At 45.3% G+C, this 22,314-nt stretch overlaps 1 protein-coding gene across 1 annotated transcript; it reads left to right on the top strand.

Annotated features, from left to right (window-relative positions):
* Window positions 1-545: 545 nt before the first annotated feature.
* Window positions 546-9,010, top strand: LOC118098927 (serine/threonine-protein kinase H1-like). Its single transcript, XM_035143184.2, has 3 exons — window positions 546-814; window positions 1,697-2,417; window positions 8,738-9,010. Exons 1-3 carry the CDS (start codon window positions 546-548, stop codon window positions 9,008-9,010), a joined length of 1,263 nt encoding a protein of 420 aa, XP_034999075.2.
* Window positions 9,011-22,314: the final 13,304 nt, after the last annotated feature.

Here is a 22,314-nt window from a genome sequence, read left to right as displayed (position 1 = left end):
ACCAAGAATTGTGAGCAGGTCCGAGGTCATTTGGTTTCTTTTGAACCGTGATTGATCTGATTTAAAGAGTCATGCTAGCGTTACATGTTTCATATTGACTGTGGTGAACAATCTCAAATTGTAGGTAATTTTAATGATGTAACTGATCAAACTGCATTTGAAAGGCATCTTTAAAAATATATATTATGTTAGTATGGACTGTGTTGCACTGTTCCAGGTATGTGATTGGAGTCTTGGCTTTGTTGGGGGTCCCTCGTCCACCAAACACTCTCTGTTGCCACTGAGGTAATCTGCTCCATGACAATGGCTTCAAAACAACTTCTGTTTGCTTGACCCCTTTATCACAACTGAGTGAGAGAGTGGGTTCACACACCTGCCGCCTCTGGGGAGGAGTCCGTGCTACTGCTGCGGCAACACCTGACCCCCACGCTCATAGTACAATCCAGCAGAAACAAGCTGCCACCATGTAGGATTCAACTCCAGGCTACAGCAGCAGTAGGATTTCTGTTATTCCCTCCATGCTGATGGTTGGTTCCTTCTGAGTGATGGGCTGTGGGAACAGCAAGGTGCCACTTGAGGCGTCCAAGAAGGGCTACGTCGGTGTGGTGCAGTCGCTCGTGGCCTTCAGCAAAGCGCACAATGACAGCGATGAGCCAAAGAAATGTTTGGAGAAACGAAGAGGGCCCTGGTTTTCCACCGGGGTCAAGAATCATGAGCCGCCGTCAAGCAGCCAGCAGCTGATACTCAGGGATGGACGACAACAGGACAAAGCTGCCAAGTATAAGGACAAGTTTGATCCACGCGTCACAGCAAGGTCATTTTTAAATATAAACTTATATATACTGTTAAAACATGATTTAAAAGTAAAATAGTTTTGAATAAAAATCTTCTATTTCTTCATGTTTATGTAGGATTTTCTGAAATAGAGCAAAAGAAATAGAGCAGTTTAAAGTATTAAACTGCTTATTTGTGCAGTTAAACTGATCATTTTATTTTTTGCCAACAGCAGTTATGTTAAAATATCAAATAAGATTTCTACTTAAAAACAAAATCCATGTTTTATTCAAACTTGGTATTGGAGGAGTGACCTGATTTTGTATTTTCAATTTCAAGTACTTTTTTTTAAAAAAAGAAGGGGGACGAAGAAAGAAACAAGAGAAGTAAACAAGTGATATTATCTCCACGCGGTGAGCAGCCACTTTTAAAAATCCATTCCAAACTAGATAATTTGCAACACAATGCAAGGTGAAACGTCTTAAGAGCCTTGCAATTATTCATGGGAGCCTTTTCGCTGTCAGCAGCTTTCTCATTCTCCACCACCAACCTTTGTGCAATACAATTTATTAGCAGTAATAGCAGACATTGATTTTAGAAGCCTGGGTCTTGTCCTGCCTTCAGACTACCGCCTCACTGTACTCGGTTGAAAGCTAGAAAACAACGAGAAGCAGGGAAACTGATGTCGTTTAAGAGAAGTGCACGTCTCCCTCCACATCTGATTAGTCACGGCTTATTTAAAATATGGCCGTGTTCTCTGGTGATCTGAATCCTTGTGTGTATACGTGAGTTTTCCTGCTGTAGTAGCCGTCACTGCATGCAGATCCCTTTCCATACATCACCGCTGCAGCTGCGTTTCAACCTTGTATCATGAGATAGTTACGCTGTAATGAGTCATCTTCCCCCCCTTCTGCCCCGTCAGATACGACATCAAAGCTCTGATCGGTCGTGGAAGCTTCAGCCGCGTCGTGCGAGTGGAGCACAGGGCGACTCGCCAGCCGTTTGCCATAAAAATGATGGAGGTGGAGGCCCCGGAGGGTCGCGAGGTGTGCGCCTCGGAGCTGGCGGTGCTGCAGCGGGTGAGCCACGCTAATGTGATCCAGCTGATCGAGGTGTTTCAGTTTCCGCAGCGGGTCTACATGGTGCTGGAGCTGGCGACCGGCGGGGAGCTGTTGGACCGCGTCGTCAGCAGGGGCCACTTCACCGAGCGGGACGCCACCCAGGCCCTGCGGATGGCGCTGGCCGGGGTGGGATACCTCCACAATCTGGGCATCACCCACAGAGACCTGAAGCCTGAGAATCTTCTGTACTACCACCCCGGAGCCGAGTCCCGGCTGCTGGTCACTGACTTTGGACTGGCTACTTTTGGCGGCACAGGGCCAGAGCGTTCTGACCACAACACAAGCGACGAGGGAGATCGGACCAGCGTCGGGCGCTCATGGTCCCTGAGGACCACTTGTGGGACACCGGAGTACTTGGCCCCTGAGGTGTTGTTGAGGAGACCCTATTCGTGTGCAGTGGACATGTGGGCCCTGGGGGTGATCGCCTACATCGTGCTGAGTGGATCGATGCCGTTTGAGGACGACAGCCGCACACGACTCTATAGATCCATACTGAGGGGAAAGTACAGCTTCCACGGAGATGTAAGTTTACTTTGATTTAAATGCTATATGGTAGCAAACAGAAGCAGAAATAATGTTATTATCTGCACCCAAAATCAAAGGACTCTATATATGTCCCAAGTCACAGTGATGTATGGACATGAAACACATTCAACTCAATGGTTCGATAAACACAAAAGTTTGGGGCGAGCTTTATATAGTTACAATAGAAAGTGACACAAATACCCTAAGCAGCTTTTGATTTCATTGTGTGATTTATCTGACCTGGGATCTGCATTTGGTCCAAAAGTTATTCAGCCTTTCACTGTTGTGTTGGAGCTTCATCCCAGCCTTTATGGTCCAGTATCATTATGGGGCTCTTCCACACAAAGAGCTTCATACAGAGCATCTATGTGCAGCACTTTCTCTATATCATACATCACTCAGACACTGCCAGCACAGCCTTCGGGCACCTGGGATCAAACCTCCAACTCTCTGGCTAGTGGACAATCCGCTCTACTCCCTGAGCCACAGCTGCCCCTATAGAAGCATTAGGGTTTGGTGGAGAAAATAAGCAGCCAGCTCAATAACTGAACCACAGCTCATGCAGCCCGACAGAAGCTGTTTTTCGGAGATATTCCCTCACTGACAGCCAGAAGTTGTCGTTCTCCTAATGCTCGCGGACGCCTTTGCATTATGTTGACTTGACTTGTGCTTCTATAGTGAAGCAAGAAGTTGTATTTCACCACTGCTCGGCTGAAAGAGAATAAGGAGATTGACAGTCCTATGACAGTCTTCCGCAGCACTCAGCTGTCTCGCAAGTGCAAACGGTAAACTTATTTTTTGGTTTTGTTTTGTGGATGCTAACCAGGAGCTGAGGAGAAGACACAAGAGTTTAGCCTGGAAAGTCAGCCGCACTGTTATTATTTGACCACGTGACGGTTGATTCATCATTCTGACATGCGGCCTTTTACCCACAATGCAGTCTGATCGTGTTGAATCACACGCTGCACACGAGCGATTCACACTTTAATTATTACCGTATTACACCTCACAGAAATAGCTGTTCTATCCCTGCCTGGTATAAATAGATCAAATTCAACAAGGTGTGAGAGCGTTGGCATCTCGGCTTGGAAAAGGCTTTGACTCAGGGGTAAAGGGACCCTGCCCGTCTTTTTTTACCCCTTTTCCTCCGTCACATGACTAACGTGGGTATTTTTAACTGCCTCAGTGTTGACTTTGGGTTTGTTCTCTCACGCTGATTACACTTACTGGATTATTCTCTGGGCTTTCGGCCTGCACTGCGATTCTCAGGGATGCAGTTTGACATTTTAGTCTGGCATACAAGAGGCTCCCCTTACATAGACCCTGGACTATTATCCCTGTGTTTACCGCTGCACTGACCACCATCTGAACAATGGTGCAAAAATCCTTCTGGAGTTTATGCGCCGGCTTGTTTCACGTTCTTCACGGTGGCTTTTTCCACACAGCCACACTGGTGGAGAGAAATCCTGGGGAACAAATACAATTACGCTCACGTATAGAATCTCATGCGCCGCAGTGCGATGCGGTAAAGACATCGACGTGTAAGTTCGTACTGTATGATGACAATATGAAGACATCATACATGGCTGAGTAGAGGTCCAGGGCTTGATGGATCAGCCATCAATCACATTTCTGCGTTGACAAGACACTTATTCTCTGTCATTCGCAAGCTACTCTGCTCTCAAGGAGACTGACAGCAGCAGACACACACACACACACACACACACAGACACACACACTGAGATAATAATGTTGTAATGTCTGACAAAGGTTCACAAGTATCCATAAAGTACCACAAGTGTTCTCATGTCATTCTGAAGGGTGCTTCTCTTTGGGACGAGACCAGTTACGGCAGCCTGAGCAATTCCCCTCACATATTAAACTGGACTTGAAGAGTTTCATGTGAAATGAGCTGTCCAGCAATGGAACGAGCTGACAGAGAGATGTGCAAAATGCCCACAGTGTCTTTCACAGAATTAATTGTGAAGATAACACTGACGGGATCATTGGTGCTTCAAAGAATCCGCAGCATAACGTACTTTCAGCATCGTAAACATTTTAAACTAATATTGAGATTGACAGTAGAAGAGTATTTAATCGCTAATGATAATGATTTATATTTCTGTTTCATTTTCATGTTTCATTTTGACATTGTTTGTGTTGCTGAGGCCAATCCGTAAACTGTATTATTAAAAATGGACGTAGACTCCAGTGGAAGTGCCTGAAACCTCGATTTCAATGTCAATTAACCAGCAGAGGGCGACGTCATAGAACCAAGATGGCGCTGGAGAAAATGACTTCAGCCTGTCCTCGTATATATTAGTTGAGAGGTTGGATTGAAGGGTTTCTATTACCAGACTAAAGCAAACGGCCCTTTTCTACGAGGTGTTTGATCTCCCTCTTCAAGCAAACCAAACTGTTTCGGTGTCACAGCCACACACGTGCACACGATCGTGCACATCGGCCGACAGACAGTATCATTTTTTAACAATGAATCCTCCCCCTGTTCAGTATGTCACACTGCAAACTGCAGTATCGCTGTGCTCAGTATTGATTTATTGCCCACACAGGAAGCATGACATAGCATTTGGTGCAGAGTGCAGGACAGTTGACTTAAATGGGAGACGACTGTGACCGCACCTTTAACCTGCTGCTGGATTCAAACCCGCCGTGCCAACCACTGGGCCACCGTGCTGCCAAATAACACACGGGCTATTGTTTGGGGACAGTGCACAATTTGCACCTGTGTCTCATGTGTCTTTCTTCTCACTGTGTAGTTAAATATGAGTTATGTAACACGTGGGTTCGATGGTCATTAACATAGAACGTCACTGTAAGAAATGGAAATTAAAATAAATATATTCAACGTAAGCAGTGCAGAGAAAATGGGGATTAACTTCAGGCGCCTACATTTTTCCAGGTGGACAAATAGAGATTTAGAAAGTTCTTCTTTCTCACATGCAAATTAATTCACGAGGGCTGCAATTACAAACAGTCTGTGTAAAAGAATCAGTAACCTGTGTGTTTGTGGAAACAGAGCAGGGACGTGCAGGGGGTGAGGACTTGTCTTTCTATAGTTTTGAGGGACAATTTTGATGTGAGGACATTTTGACATTGTGAGGACAGTTTGATATTGTGAGGACATTTTGACGTGAGGACATTTAAACATTGTAAGGACATTTAAACATTGTGAGGACATTTTGGTATTGTGAGGATATTTAGCACAATGGCACAAGTTCCTCCTGAAGGTATTCTGCACTTCAACAAGTACAAAGGCTATAAATATATATGAATATATGTATGGGAGCATACAAACACATACATGCACCCACACACATGCTTATGCACATACACACATACATCAACACATACAGGCATCGGGTTAAGATAAGGGTAAAGTGGGATTAAGCATTTAAGTGTGATGGTTAAGACGAGAGACTATAGGGAATGTCTTAGGTCAATGAGTGTCCTCACAACTATAGAAAGATGTGTGTGTGTGTGTGTGTGTGTGTGTGTGTGTGTGTGTGTGTGTGTGTGTGTGTGTGTGTGTGTTGGAGGTGGTGTAGCATCACTCACAAATGCAAACAGCCGCTGGCACCTGCCTACGAAATGGGTCCCTCTGTCCCCGGTATTCTCCGCCCCTTGCAACACACACACACACACACACAACCACACACACACACACACACCTGCCATGCATACATTCCCCCCCACAGGTGGGACAGCCCTTGGCCTGAAGACCTGTAGTGCAGACTCACACTGAGGTGTTCACTCGACAGTGGGGGAGGGAGGAGGGAGGCTAGATGGTGGGAGGGTGGGGTGGGGGGAGAAATGTGTGTAGCCTTGGGGATTTTGGCACCTTATCACTCACCTCATCACGGCTGCATGTAGGACGGAGCGTTTCCCTCACACAGAATCAGGGCATCGCATCTGGTGTGTGTGAGTGGAATTCAGAGAGTCTGTGTGTGTGTGTGTGTGTGTGTGTGTGTGTGTGTGTGTGTGTGTGTGTGTGTGTGTGTGTGTGTGTGTGTGTGTGTGTGTGTGTGTGTGTGTGTGTGTTGTGGCACCCTCCTGCATGTAAAGCACATATCCTGGCGTTAGCTCGGACCAGACAGCGCCCTGCTCACCCCTCTCCTGCATTCTGCTGCTGTGTTTATTGACGCCACTCTTTTTCCTGACCCAACCCTAAACATCTGCATCTCTGAGCAGCAGTGCAACCTGGGTAACAGCAAGCCCAGTCTGCCCCCTAGTGAGCGCCACGTGAACACAAGCCACCCTCCACTTGTCCACAGTGTATTGTACATGACAGCCCAATCTCGCCTGCATCCGGCTATCGATATTTTGATTACTGCGGCTATGGCTGCGACTTTCACCCGAATTAGCAACAGGCCACCTTCCCCCATTTGGACTCATTATGATGAGGCATATTTAAACTCGGCTTTCTCACTCAGGAAATAAACTGTGGAAGGTAAACGCGGCGGCGGCGGCTCTTTGTGTGGAGCAGTTCATTACTCAGAAGTGCATTATCCTTCGTGATCATGTTAATCCGACCTTCTAGCGTTTTCTTCATTTGGTGCAATTACGGCTTTGTCAGGTAAAGATGTAGCACGCCGCAAACCGAGTCGGCGGAGCTTCTCATTCACTCTAACAAGATGTTGCTCAATAAGCCGAGCCCTGTAGGTTTCTCCTGCCATATCTGCACAGCACTTGTCTCCCCGCTCTCCCTCCTCTCAGCCCTCTGCTGAACAGTGATGTATAACTCCCCCTCCCTCCAAACACAATAAAGCCTTTATGTATTTTGACGTGAAAAATGTTGGAAATAAGAAACGGGGATAAACTTCTTGCAGGTGGCTTGGTTCCAGGAGGACAACAAAGCTAAATCTCTTCTTCTTTATGTTCACCTTGTTGATGTCAGGAGGAACTTCTGCTGTGCACTCAAAGATATTTCCCTGCATCATTCTTGTCGAGGAAAAGCGTCACCATTCCTCGAGCATAGCCAGGATTGCAACGAGGCCAGAAAGAAATGCTAACCACGGCTGCTATCAGATGTGTGTTTCGTGGCACGGTGATGAGGAGTCTCGCCAAATCAACACCGGTGCTAGATGAAGAGGAAAGTCAGACTTGTTAGTCGAGGGAGCTCAATCAAACACTTTCTCTTGTTCCCGGAGAAACCGAGTGTCACTCCGCCTGCTTCTCAGGTGTGAAATGACAACACAGCGAGAAGAAAGCCTGAGCGAGAAGCATTTTTATGGCTCGTTCGGCAGGCGGCTCAGCGCCCGGCGCCGCACACTCTCCTCTCCAGTCAGTGCACTGTGAGAATGAGCGAGACCCTGCTTCTTTGAATTCCTCTCACTGGCAACAGTCTCGCGATTGTCAATTTCATGCTTGATTAATTGTCATTACTTGTCGAGAGACAAAAAAAGGGGGAGAGAGAAATGCATTTCAGGATTAAAATGGAGAGCGAGAACTCCCTAAAGAGTGAGATGTAGTCCGAGCGAGGTTGAGCGGGGAAATGAGAGAATTCTTCACACTCAGATTTCACTGTGTTTAGCTTCTATTCTCACCAGCCAGACGTTTGTATAGAAACATCTGAAGTGATTGTTGGGTGACTTATATACAAATATATGCAAATATTCTTCCATCTTAGGACAAACAAATAAGATACGCAACAACCAGATGATAATTCAGTTTAATCTAATGTCTATATCAGTAATATATTATTTAAAGTAGGACGACAAAGAACCAAAGGCATGATGAATAATTTAATGATTCTCTATCAAGGATTGTTGTGTCTCGTCTCCCGATGGAAAGATGACTCGGTAGATTTCAAGATATTCTTCTATGTCAGTTTGGGTCATAACTAGAATAATCATTTGCAAAGAGCTAAATATCCCAATGAGCTTCGTCTGTGGTGCTTTTATTGTGAAACTAACGCTGAATAAAGACAAACATGTGCCCAAATCCCACACACACTGCAGGGCCGTGCTTCCTCCCAGGCTTCACATTCATTCAGCCAAGACTGCAGCTTCACTTTGTCCAGTGACATTTAGCTTTCTTTTGAGTTTAGTTCTGCTTGTTAGGCCTGCAGAGCACAGGGATCATAGATTTATTGCTTTTTTTTATGAATGAAATCATGCATCTGACTTTGAAGAGGCTTTGAATCTGTGCAGGCATCTCGTCTTGAGACCTAGCAGAAAGTTTTTAAAGGAGTTTCCCAGAGTGTCTGTGTGTGTCGGCTCAGTTGACGTCCTTTGGGGCGAGAGCTTTTATTTTCACCCTGATGGTAATTACTCTGTGCTGCGTCTTCTTCTCCACAGCCTTGGCCCTCAGTGTCCAACCTGGCAAAGGACTTCATCCAGCGCCTGCTGGCGTTGGACGCGGCCACCCGCCTGACCGCTGACCAAGCCACCCGTCACTCCTGGGTGGTCACCATGGCAGCCGGCTCCTCCACAAGGAACCTCCATCGATCCATTTCCCAGAACCTCCGGCAGCGAGCTTCACGCAGCTCCTCCCGGTGCCCGAGCAGCACCGCGAGCTCCTGCGACGCCGGCAGCGCGGAGCCGGGGAAAGCTAATGTGTCTGGAAAGTAAACAGAAGCAGCGTCGAGGCCGAGCATCTACACTGATTCAGCCTCAGAGAGCCGTACAACATCTGGCCAGGGGGCTGCAGGAGCATCAGAGCCATCCGACGAGAACATCAGATTCATGGGAAGGCTAATGACGGGATGGGACCAGCTGCCACAGCTCGGTGTGTTCGGCCATCCCAAACCTCAGAGCTCCAGACAGGGAGCCAAAGTGCCTGGGACGGGTATTAAGACAAAAAAAAAAGTTTCTCTCTCTCTTCTCTGGACTTCAACCAGGCTTCTCTAATAACCCAGGTTCCCCTAAAGGCTCAGCTCCATCTTCCATTGTGGCCGAGTTAAGCTGTTGGTGATTATCCTTCAGTTGTGAGAGCCAGGCTTGTACTGAGCTGTCCACCTCCACAAGGTCTCCAGCCCCTGGTTATTCACACAGCTCAGACTAATGGGCCCAGGGTCTCATCGGGGCCATTATGAGTCACCACAATATACTTTCCTGTGAAGATGTCCATTCCAAAAAATGAGAAATTCATCAGTTGAGGAATGGGACTGAACATTAGCAAAGGATTGTGGAAGAAAGAAGAAGAAACCCTGTGTCTTCCTCTCTGATCCTTTTACACTTGTAATAATAGAATTTGAATCCCAACAACCAAAGACACAAATGACACAAATAAAAAAAAGCAAAGCAAACGCCTTAAAGTCTTTCCTTTTGTTGCCCGTCCTCCTACATCACAGAAACCCCCTGAAAGCACAATCCAGATATTTGGTGACTGGGCTCTATCAAGTTCAAACTGAAGCGCTGAGCTCTCCCCAAACGTAAGCTGTAAACAATCCTCCAAATAAACCTCTTCTTTCCTGTGAGAACTTTGAAATTAAAGCGAGAGGTGGTGGTGGGGGGGGTCCTGATAGTACATTAAAGTGCAAGTTAGATGCCATACCAGCGAAGTTTAATCTTGTTTAGTAATATCACACATAATAATACTATTGGGGATTCTTCCCATTTTTGTTTTAATCATTCACGATTAATGTTTTTGGATAAGTCGTGTGTGTATTGGAGCCGGAGCTGCACAGATGGACAAAAGATATAAAGACCCTTTGGAACCTGGAATTCAAACATGCCACATGACCTTCTCCTCTTTATATGAATAATTTTATGTTTTGTGCAATCAAGAATCTAAAGAAATGACTCCTTTGAAAAACACGAGATAAAACATGGTTTTGTCAACAAGGCTTTACTTAGTGCATCGCTAAATGTTGATTATGTCATTGGGAGGAGGCTGATGCGTTGTTCCTTCTGCAGGGAGCATCTGAAAGTGGTTAATGCCTTTAAGTTGCTGCCCAGAGCAGTGACGTGAGATCAATGTCACTTTGCGAAGAAGACGAGAAGTGCGGGGCGTATTTTGGCAGCGAGCAGCAGGACAGACGAAGTAGGACGTCAGTGGGCAACGAGGTAATCTCCTTAACTAGCTGCAGCAAACACTTCCTGCTCTTCCTTTATGCTTTGGTCAGTGTGGTGTATTTTCTTTCAAACTTATTTTCCTCCACACAGAATAATATGGCCTCATGTGCCCGATGGAAAAACGTTCTGTATTTCCCCTGAATTGTTTGCACTGTGTGCGACGCAGCCGACTCCATATCTGCTGTCATCAAATGGTGTTTGACTGCCGGTCGAGGGAGAGGCCATTTGTTATGCATTTTTATTTTAAAATCTGTCTGCAAACAAAAGCTCCACTCATGGGCTGATAAAGAAATGTGAATTGAATTAAACCAAATGGGAGTCAGCAATAATGGAAAGTGGTCTTTTTTTCCCTCCGCTCCCTTCCTCCATTCTCAGTGCCTTTATCTTTCAAAGGGGAATAACCGACCAGCTGCCGCTTCAATGCTTTGTCCGTCTCATTTCTGCACACTGGCTAATTCCATTGTCTCCTGCAGTTGCAGTGGGTTTAGAGAGAAACTGGCTCCATCTCAAGGAAATTCACTGCCTATTTACTCCCCATCTTCAATAGCGTCCTGCACATCATCCTACTATTTTAGTCCATGATGCTATGTGATCACAGTTTGGTTTACACACAGCCCTGGGAAGTACTCCTCTGTGGGATAAGCTGCTGGATGCAAATCACTCTGCAATTACCTGAGCATCAGCTCTGTTCCACCTTCTGCAGCAGGGCTGGATATCACCGCAGACGTTCAAATGTTCTGCTCGTGCAAGAAGGAACCTCCCGATTCTCTCCAGCAGGGATTTTTAAGCCAGAAACGTGTCCTCAAAACTAATTTAGCCGGTGTGAAGCCGGGTCAATATCTTTCCGCACAGGCTTTAGTCTCATACCGTGGTCAGCAAGGCCAAACAATCGAGAAAAGCCGAGCGGAGCAAAGATTGCGAGAGATATAGCGTTTGATCTCTAACACCAGCCCCGCGCCGTACAAGGGGAAGTATGACAGAAAAGTGTTTTTTTCCCTTCCCTCGGCTTCTCTCAGCAGAAAACCAAGGACTTATTCTCTTTATCTCTGGCCTTACTTGAGGAGATCATTTGCTGCTCAGGACCCTGAGACATAAGCCGGCAGATCCACTTGTGGCTGCTGTAAGGAAGAGGATAACAGGGGGAGTAGTGGTGATGGTGGTGGAGTCCTAAAAGCTCATGTCCTGCACAGGAAGCATCTGCTCCATCCACCAGGGGGAGGACGCCCACATGTTTGTTTAAATCCTTCACGGTAAGTGCCTCTTATTTCCAATGTGTGGACTAAACACCCAGTGGAGCAAATATCAGGCTCTTCTGTGAGCTGCTCCGTGTCGAGATTATTTTCCTTAAACAACAATTACAACTGCTCTCCACCGCCGTGATTTGAAAGGAAAGAATGGTTCACATTTTCACTCAGTAAATTGCTTTCTTTCTTCTTCCCCCACTTTTCTCCAGATGAACCTGCTGTTTGCTGGTGTCCTGTTATTATGCTGTGGGTACGACGCCACAGGAACAGGAGGTGGGTCAATACTTTTCTCATTGAGGATGCAATAAAAGTAAACCGTCTCATTATTCTTACCACTCACAAATTCTCATTTAGATCGTAGCCCGGATCCCACCAGTTGTTTTCCACTCAAAATTGGCTCTCGTCATCTCCGCGGGGCTCAGGGCTGTTTTTAAATGCAGCGGAGATTCAGAAGTGACGGGACAGCTGGTGGACATGTGTTCCCATCTGTGAAGCATTTCCAGCGTCGGTGTTGACAAACGGAATCAGGTTGGAATCCAAATGAAATAGTCGTTGCTCCGGTAAATGTGCTAAATTCACACTATACATCCCAATTGCATCTTCACCGTATCCCTGATTTTCACAATCAGCATTTAAAGGAGAGAAATTTAAGGTTTATTTGCAACTACAAACTCTAAATCGTACAGCCCATAAGACCAGATGTTTGCCAATCACTCAGATTCAGATCCTCTGCCAGATCTAAGACTGTAAAAACAACAAGCAGCAACATTATGGACTGCACGTTTTATATTCCTCACACTTCAGTGTTGCGTGTTGCAGATGCCTTTTTGACTCTTGCTGCTGTAATACTGCAAATTTCAGCCTTGTGGCACTAATGAAGGATTATCTTATCTTATCTTATCTTATCTTATCTTATCTTATCTTAACTTATAGCCCAATTTTGTTAGCGTCAGATTATCACCAGGCTGTTTCCTCCCATTTTCTGCCTTGGTGCTAACCTATGCTAATTAGCTGCTGGCTGTATCGATGCATATTTTATTTTCTAGTTTTTTTAAATGTATATATTTTTAATGTTATCTTAGAAAACAAACAAACAACACACACAAACACACAAAAGAGAAACTGTCTGAAACACTTGGTTTTACGTCGCGTCACTTTAAAGGACCCCCCCCTCCCGATAAAGCCCAGTCTGTAAAAATCAGTGTCCAGTGCATGTGAAGTTGGTGTGTGTAGATGTGTGTAGATGTGTGTAGATGTCCAGTGTGTGTAGATGTCCAGTTTGGCTGTTTGGCCTCGACTGCATGATTCAGATCACATGCTGCCTTCAAATGGAATTATTTGTGAGGTTGTAGTTTTGATATGGAAAGTCACGCACTCAAGATGTGTGTGGTTTTCCAGTTTCAGTCGAGAGAACACAACCGTTGCTAAGTGACCGACGATGACGACTGATGAGTTTAATCATTGATTTCTATTTTTCATCTAAATCTCAAGAGTAAGGAACAAAAAAACACGAGGCTTCCGAAGTGAACCAAAGGAGAATCTTCTCCTCTGTGATGCGGTGCTTTCATGCAGTGGGGAAACACAGCTTTCTGTTGCACCTACAGTCCATTCAGATCACGGACGCCAAAGTCAGGGGGTCGGGCACTGTGGAGAGAGTGTCTGGCAGCGGGGGCCACACGGTGTCTGGTGTTACTGAGGAGGTGAGAGGCCTCGGAAACTCGCTCTGCCTTCTTCACTGTTAATGCAACCCTGTGTACTGTTTGGGACCATGAAGAAGTTTCTCAGTAGTTCGATTCCCTTCCTTAAGTGCAGTGGTGCTTATTCAGAGATCTTTGTTCAACGGCCCAATCTGTAATTCCTTCGACCATATAAATGACATCGTAGGATTCAAAGTAGAAAATAGGTATGAGGGAGATATTAGAAGAGGGTATGAAGAACATATGTTGTCCTAACATAAATATACAGTATATTATCATTTAGTAATACCTTATCATTTTTCAGGCGGAGGGTTTGTATTAGGACTTTACCTGTTTTAAGAATTTTCCAGAAGTGGGCCAGCACATGTGGGAACGTTGTGACACAGCCAGGGAGCTGCTGAACAGAGGTCGTCCTGTCGGCTGCCTGGAGGACCCCAGAGGGGCCACTGACCCTCTGAGGAACCTAGAGATCACCTTCCATCCTAAAGAGCAAACACACTGACGACGGCAGAGATGGGTCAAGCAAAGTTTTTCTTATTTAAATTTCATTAAGAAGCTGTCGTGCATTTTCATCTTTGTTTCATTGAGCTGACAGAGTTCTGGAGAAACTCGAGCACAAATACTTCAGTTAGAAAAGGAAATGAAAAAAACAATTAAAAATGTGATTTATGTGATTGTGGAAACCCCCTCCTCAAATCTGTAACACCCCCAAATCCACAGGACATATGGAACATATTATGCTGTGTTATGTTTCCAAAATAATAAGCTTATTAGCTGTTATATAGCTCGGACAACATGATGGACCTGTCCTTCTCCATGGAGGACGATCTGATCGATATCAAGTAGCTGGGCTCTGACCTCATGGACGAGATGATGAATAATACCCGAGACTTCAGAATGAGTCCGACCGCCTCGATTTCATTCTCATCCTCACCTGAAATGTAGGCCAACATACTTTCTTCCTAACTTTTCATACCTCTGTTCTCCTTTTTATGGAATACCCTCGTGTCACATTCACACAGTCACACTCCTGAGAGCTGCCCGGTACACTCATAATCGTACTATTGGCCACTGAGCAGCACCACTGGAGCGATTGGGGATTAAGTGCTTTGCTCAAGGACAACTGGTAACTGCTGAAAGAAGAGGGAGCGTTCGTTATTCACTTTCCTTCAGCCACAAAATCACATCCAAAAACTCGCCGCTCCTCCTCACTCCCCTCGATTCATCCCCTCTCTGAAAGGTTTTGGTGCGTTTGTGGAGAAGTCAGCGATGTTGTACATCAGCACCGCGTAGGAATCCCTGTAAGAGGGCCGAGCCGTGGCCTTGTGCCCCTAATTTCACCTACTGCCACGTCCTGAGCCTCGCCGCTAACAGGAGCCTCTGCGCTGAGCTTGTGGTGGAGCAGTGGATCTCCTGTGACCTGGATTTACCAGACAGGGGGGGGCTGGATGCCCTGATGCAAGCCGCTGAGTGCGAGGTAATATGAGGATGCCCAGCGGGGGGGTGCAGGGCTGCAGTACACAGATTGTTGTTCTTGTTCGGGTGGGCGATGTGAGGAGGAAGTGGAGAGACTGCAGACGAGAGATGAGAGGGACATCGCAGAACGCTGAGCTTCTTATGGGAAACTGCACCATGTCCGTTTTGTATTTTAAACTCATTATAATTAAAAGTTTAACATGAATAATTCCATAATGACAGGTTTTAGATTTAAGACCATGAAGACAAAGTATTTCTCATCCACAGTCATTTGATTACACACAAAAGCAGGAAGGTATTTCTTTCCAAAGGCCGATCAGAATCACTTATGTCAGTGAAGGTGCTGCATTTACTGCAAATTGGCACTTTATTGACCGTGTGATGTTCTTCACTTGCAGGAGCAGGTCGTCTGGAGGAATGTGACTCGTCTGCTGGTGTTTTCTGCTGAAGCTGTGCAGCTTCGTGCTTCCCAACGATGGAAAGTGTCAGATGCATAAAAATGTGAACAGCCAAGTAAAAACACAGGTTCTGCATCGAGGGAAACCTCATTCAGCAGCGTGTTTTAACACTTAATCAAATGGCTTTTTCTGTTAAGTGAATGCAGCCATTTTGTGGAGATAAACACTGAAAAAAACCCATCAGGCCTATTTCTGTTCTACGGCAGACTAGAGTTTCATTTATTTTATTCTAAATCCAATAAGATACTCGGTTTACTTTTGATACCCTGTGGGTAATTTTCTATAAAACCCTTTAGAAACAAAGTTAAACTGGAATGATAGAGAGCAATAACCCAATAGTCCCATTATATTTAATTAAGCTGCACCAAATTGCAAACACTCATAGATATCAGTCCTCTAAACATGCTTCATTTTATTTCCTTGATCCATGAATTATTCCCAAGTAAACTGGTGAAAATGTAAAGAAACGCCCAAAAGATCTTTCTCTCACTAAAGTTTTGTGTGAATCCATTCAGTAGTTTTTGTAATCCTGTTGAGGGGGAGCTAAAATTAGAGTAAATGTTATATATATATATTCATTTAGTAGACAGAAATACATTTTAATGATATTATGATGTTGCTCCTTATCTCCGATGTAAGCAGGTATAACTCAAGTTGTATTTTCAAAGGTGGTCAGGGGTGTTTTTCTTCAGTATGTTTTCAAGTTCATTTTTTGTCGGGTATAAAAAGACACATTAATGCAGCTTTGTGACATATCTTTCTTCAAGTCAAAAACCAAATCTTTGGTTCAACAGAACAAGACAGCTGTGTGTGTGTGTGTGTGTGTGTGTGTGTGCACGCTATGGATAGCCACGGCCCCAAGGAGCGTACGATGTTTATCCTATGGACCAGATATTGCTGCACGTGGCAAATTGATTCCCGTCTGCAATCCTCGCGGTGGGATCGAGGTCCAGGCAGCTGCACACAGGAGTCAAAGACGAGTGATTTAAAGGTCAGAATCCACAGCACAGTTCCCTGGGTAAAGACGATGCTGACAGAAACGCCCTGATGGGAAAACAGCTGGAGTGTTTGTGGAGTAATCCAAACCAAAGCTTTCATCTCTTAATCTCACTGTGTTTGTGTGTGACGGTGTTTGAATGTCCAAGTGTGTCTATTCACCAGTATCTCTTTGTCCCTGCATTGTAAACATCCATATCGCCCTCTGATGAAGTTGATAAGAGTGTTATGTGTCTTGACCTCATTGCCGTCTCGGCCGCTGACAGGTGGAGTGAATATAGATATTATTAATCTATTTTTGTCTGCGAAATGGCCACCCAAGGCTGAAAATGGATGTGCGAGATGCGTGCATCGCTCCTCGCTGAATGGTACTTTATTTATCTATTTGGAGGAAATGGAAAGTCTGTCAGGGAGAGTGAATGAAATGAGTGATGGAGGGAATTGTTAGATGGGAGGACGGCGATAGAGGGAGAGCGTGCTTAGCTACTGATTACACATATTTATTCTGGCTTGAGTGTTATGCATCGTGTTTTGCCTCGGCCCCGACTCCCACTCTGTCAGGACTATCCTTGGGTGACTCACGTCGCGGAGACATTGAGACAGAAGAACATCCAGATCATCGTCGCTGTCACAGAAAATGTCTCCCGCTTGCACGAGGTACATCGGAGGCCATCTCTGTTCATTCATTATTCATCAGTGTGTTTTATTGCCGTTTCTTTAATGCATATATACGTTGTGCTGTATGGTGAGTTGCTCTTCAGTCACTGTGGTGACACCGCAGTTGTAAACCCATAGTAATTTCATAGCAGTGAATAGAAAGGGTTTCACGTTATATAGCCACTCGTGGAGCCTTTACCTGAGACGCCTGATAAATACACAACCCTCTCTGCCATGAAATCCAAGGTTAAGGCTGCTGCTATTCTGTACTTTTATTACTCTCAGGAGACACACTAAAAGCACAATACTCTTCCTTTATTAGGGCAGAATAATTCCTCACAATTACTGGGTTCTGTAGTTCTTGGCAACATTCCTCTATCAGGAGTAAATACAGCATTGGTTTGGGACTATTTTTTAGTGGTGGATTAATTTGTATTTGCTGCATAATATTGCATAATTCATGAGAATTATGAGAATAAAGTTGTAATATTACAAAAATAAAGATGCAGTCGATTAGAACAAAACTCCTCCACAAAAGAGGCAACTTCCTCCAAGTCCTTATCTTTTCAAAATCCTCATACTTATGACACTGTGCTGCTGATGTGCACAGACGTATTTTAGTTATAACATTACAACTTTATTCTTGAAATCTAAGCTATTTATTCCCCTTTAAATTACCCTTAATATCTGTCTCTGACAATACAAATAGTATTTGTTATGATCATTTCATTGTTGGTTTGTTTTTTTTATTTGTTGACTATCAAATATAATTCACGTGCATCCTGTGGAGGTCAAGCATCTGAACGAGTGAATCTGAGATGTTCAGTTGTTAGAAAGAGTAGCTGGCCAAGTGTCAATAAGCACAAACTGTGTATTCATTATATATACTGTATATAATTATCATGGGACACTGTTGCTATGCTACAGGGCCTAAGAAGCATCTTCCCAAAACGTACAGACAGAACGCCACAACTCCCACAACATCCTGCAGATAATATTCTATGAGTTCAATATAAGTGAGGCAGAAACTCCCTTCTTCCAAAGGTCATTAGTCACGTGTGTAGGCTGCGGACATCATTTCATCCTGAAGAGTTTCACTGCTACACTTCACAGTGTAAGGACCGTAGGCCGAGGCACAGCCTAGGAGGCAGGAGGTGCTCCTACATCTCCATAGGTGACGAGGCGTGCACCTGGCTCTGTGTGTGGTAAAGTGTAAGTGCTGCTGTAACCATGAGGCCATTCGCAGTGGAAGCGATGGTAACGTTAATTATGATTACCTCATTAGTCGAGCATTATAATTGTGCTCGGGGAATTCTTACCTCCCCTCTAGGTGAGCTTTAATGTAAGCATTACAGCCCCCCCTGTGCGTGAATGCTTCACAAAGGCCGTCCTATGTTATTATTAAACCCCAAGGCTATAGTGAAGAGGTTGAGGTCCTGCTGAGACCCATATGCCAGCACTCATGTCAAAAGGACGTGGTCCCACACAGCCCTTCGTGTAGCCATGGCAACGGCACTCTGGAGTGCGGCGCAAGCAAGTAGGTGAAGCTCGACGGCATCGATAACGAGTCTGATTTCAAGTCATTCAAGGTGGACGCAACAGCAGATGCTTGTGTCTCTGTTGCAGGCGTAGAGAGGGGAGAGAGGGGACATGACAACACATGAGACGTAGGCAGTGCACGCTGAGTGTGTGTTTGTCAGAGGAGCCACGCTTACTATGGGCAGTTGTGTGAATGCAGAGATTTCAGCTGTGATCAATACCAAGGACTGCAGGGAGGAGGCAACACACTGTTCAGTATGTGTCACATGTTCCAAGAGGTGCTCATATCTCATGTCCTCTATCGTGTTTTGCTGCCAGGGAACGACAAGTGTGTCTGCAGGGTGTGTATGTGTCTCATTCTCTGGTCAAGCTTTTGAATGTCCCCTCAGCCTGGATCTTGTCTGTCTCAGGGCGGACAGATCTGTGCAGAGGGGACTGTCACTGCAGCACTGCAGGCCAAACTTGAGATCCTTGTCCCTCCTGCCCCAACGTCTGCACCCTACACAGGTACAATGACTAGGTAACCAGGACCGCACCCCAACAATATGTGATTTAAAGGTTTGAATGGAAATTGATGTATGCAGAATGAACTGGTGACCACTGGTGACCCCAAGTACCTGGAACGAGACATGCGAGAGGAATGCACCGAATTGAATAAGAAGGGAAGAGGAACGAGAGGATGAAGGGGTGTAGGGGTAAGGAAAGGAGGATAAAGGGATCCAGGTAAGGATGAGGGAAGGATGATATAGGGATCCAGGTGCGGATGAGGATATGTTGCCTTGATAGGTGATTAGAGTTGTGGTTGAGCCCACTAGTAAACTTAACTAGTTGACTTAATTTTAAAAGCACAGCTGTCAAAACAAATGTGACAGTTTTATTAAAAACTCAACATGTTGTATTTACTGGATCCTGACTTCTCTGTCCTCATTGACTCTCTCATACTGTTTCCACGCTGATGCTTCTTTTCCACAGAGAATGCATCATGTGCAGGGCCTTCTCACGAGGCTTGAATCCTAGGGAGTGTGAGACGAGGTGTGCCCACCTGAGCCTCACTCTGGTGGGTCCGGCTGGTGTCTTAGCAACAGTAACCCCCTCTTCAGGCCCTCGTGTGGAGGTGGACGGCTGCAGAGTGCACTTCCTGCTGAGACCTGGACAAAAAGACGTCTCCATCCATGCCTAGCTCCTGAACGATAGAGCAATTCAGTAACTTGTGTCAGTTAAGGCAGCTCTAGGGGGGTTTTCTTTATTGCGACAAATTCATCGTCTATATTTCATGATACTTAAACACAAAGTGCGGCTTAAGCACAGAAACTTGTCTGTGAGATTAAATTCCTTAAATGTTCTCTTTTTGCATGCGGCCCCCTCTGTACCCACACAAATTGACAACGTAGTTTATCATGTGCGGCGCTCTAATATTACTTTAAGTGGTCTGTGTATTGTAATCCACTTAGTGCTGCTCGCGCCGAAACACATTTTTGTAATCAATCTCGACAGTCTGTTTCTGATGAAGAGCTATGGCTTCCCTGTGTCTCTCAAGAATGCCCATCAGGTCCAGACGTGACGCTGATTACCGCAGTGCTATCAGCCTCTGTCGTGGTGCTGCTGGGTGTGGCTGTGTTGCTGCTATGGAAACTGCTCACCAGCATCCATGACCGCAGGGAGTTCGCCCGCTTCCAGAGAGACGCTGGAAACAGGGTGAGACCTGTCCAAACACATCCTCCTCTCCTGTCTGTCAGTCAGACGGCTGTGTAGTAAAACGCAGGAATTTGTCTCGGTGACACTGGCGCGGGGACATTCTGACAACTAACACGGTGGAACAAGATCAGACTGTAAATATGGCACAGAGGCAACAGGAGGAAAAAAAAGTGAGAGCAGAGGATGAACGAATTCTTACATGTGGCGTTGTTTGCTAAATCATATGCCAAGAAAATTCAAAAGTCATGCTTGATGACTACTAGCCTTTGATTTACCAGCAATGTGACACTAAATAAGTATCTAAAAAACTGCCCAGTATAAGGACTCATTTCCACTTTCGTGCAGATGGACAAGCCCCAGCTACAAAAGAGCCATCACGACAACTGTCAGACCAAAATACAGAGAACAGTGAGAGCCCCGATTGGGATTTGGATCCATGTCGTGTAGATCCATGTCCTGTAGTGCAGAGATACAACAGCATCCTTCATCTCAGCTGTTGGTCCAACTTGTTTGGGGAGTGGGGGGGGGCTGGTGGTGGTGTTGATGTCTGAGTTGCTCCTTTTGATCTCAACCCCGGACCGCCGGGCTCTAACTGTTCCCTCGAGCACTGCACACAAACAAATTCAAACAGCAGCATCCCCCCCCCACACACACACACTGCTTCTCCACACTTGTTCTTTTTAATGCTCCCACATTATTAAAATCCATGAAAGCTAATTGCACATAGTGTAATATTCTGCAAGACGTATGCAAGGAATATTCTGCCGTACATGCTGACAATGTTGCGCTCAGCGGTGTCACATGGGTCTCAGAAGGCAGGAGATGGTGAGGTGAGCGTTCTGCACTGTAACGCCAGCAGGGTCTCGGGTCTTTACGTGGGTCTCCACTGCCCTCTAGATGAGACCAGAGGAAAGTGACACACTGCTGGTAATGATGAGGCAACTTCCCATTCATTTACAATTCACCACAGTCATAGAAGATGCTATTTTTGACAGCGGCATGAAACGCAGACTCTTCTGCGCTATACCTTGAGACACCTGTGAATCCATCAACATGAGCACCGCAGGTTTTAGATTGTGCAATATACAGTGCAACAAAAAAAAATTCTGCAAGTGTATGTGCCAGCCACTTTGCCAGTGCACTGGGCTGAATCGTGTTAGCACAGAGAAACAATGGAATGCTCACATCTAAATGGAGATTAGGGGTTTTCCACTGCCTACAGATGGCTGCTGATGACCTTGCTGGGAGACTAGCAAAGCGATATTAATCATAGCGATGCCTCCTCCACTCCCAGAGTCACTGGGCAGGCACTCACTAGGTGGTGGTGGTGGTGGTGGTGTTGGTGGTGGGGGAGCAGCATCAGAGAAAATGACTCCATATGCTTCCACCATGCAGCATTCTCTTTCATCCGTGTCTGATCATGAGAAATGCACGTTGCAGAAAAATAAAAGCGTCAGAGGAGGCGGCGAAGGCTGTGCTGCGACAAGACTCGTGTGAGGGGGACAGAGATGGTGAGGGAGGAAAGGAGGAGAGGAGGGTGAGGGAGGGAGGGAGGGAGGGTGTCTGGAGGGGCGGAGGGAGGTGACCACCACCAGCCCTGGAGACAGTTACATAACACAATAATCATTTTTGGAGAAGGCACTGCAGCTGTTACATCACACGTCTGTGAGTGGCATAAATAAATCATAAACAAGTCTCATTTTCCTATGGAATTATATGCAAATATATATTTATATGTAGCTGTTTGCTTTCCTACATTTAAATGCGACATTTTAGCACTGAACTGCAATATAATAATAATAATGATGACGGTGATGATGATGATGATGAGGAGGAGTAATATTAGTATCTTTATTATTCAGTCACTTCTCAATGGCTTCCTATGTATTTTAATAACTAGTTTATTTTTTTTATTTTTAACCATTGCTCTTCTATCTTTGAATGCATGTTAAACACTGAACTGTAATAAAAGTAATACTGTATGTATGTATTATTATTGGTGTTGTTATTGTAATAATTTTTTATTGTCATTAATTGTAGTAGTAGTAGTAGTAGTAGTAGTAGTACTATTGGAAGTAGAAGTATGGTCATGGTAC

This window comes from Hippoglossus stenolepis, chromosome 19 (assembly GCF_022539355.2).
Source record: "Hippoglossus stenolepis isolate QCI-W04-F060 chromosome 19, HSTE1.2, whole genome shotgun sequence".
NCBI lineage: Eukaryota > Metazoa > Chordata > Actinopteri > Pleuronectiformes > Pleuronectidae > Hippoglossus > Hippoglossus stenolepis.
This window is presented reverse-complemented; position numbering and strand designations above follow the sequence as displayed.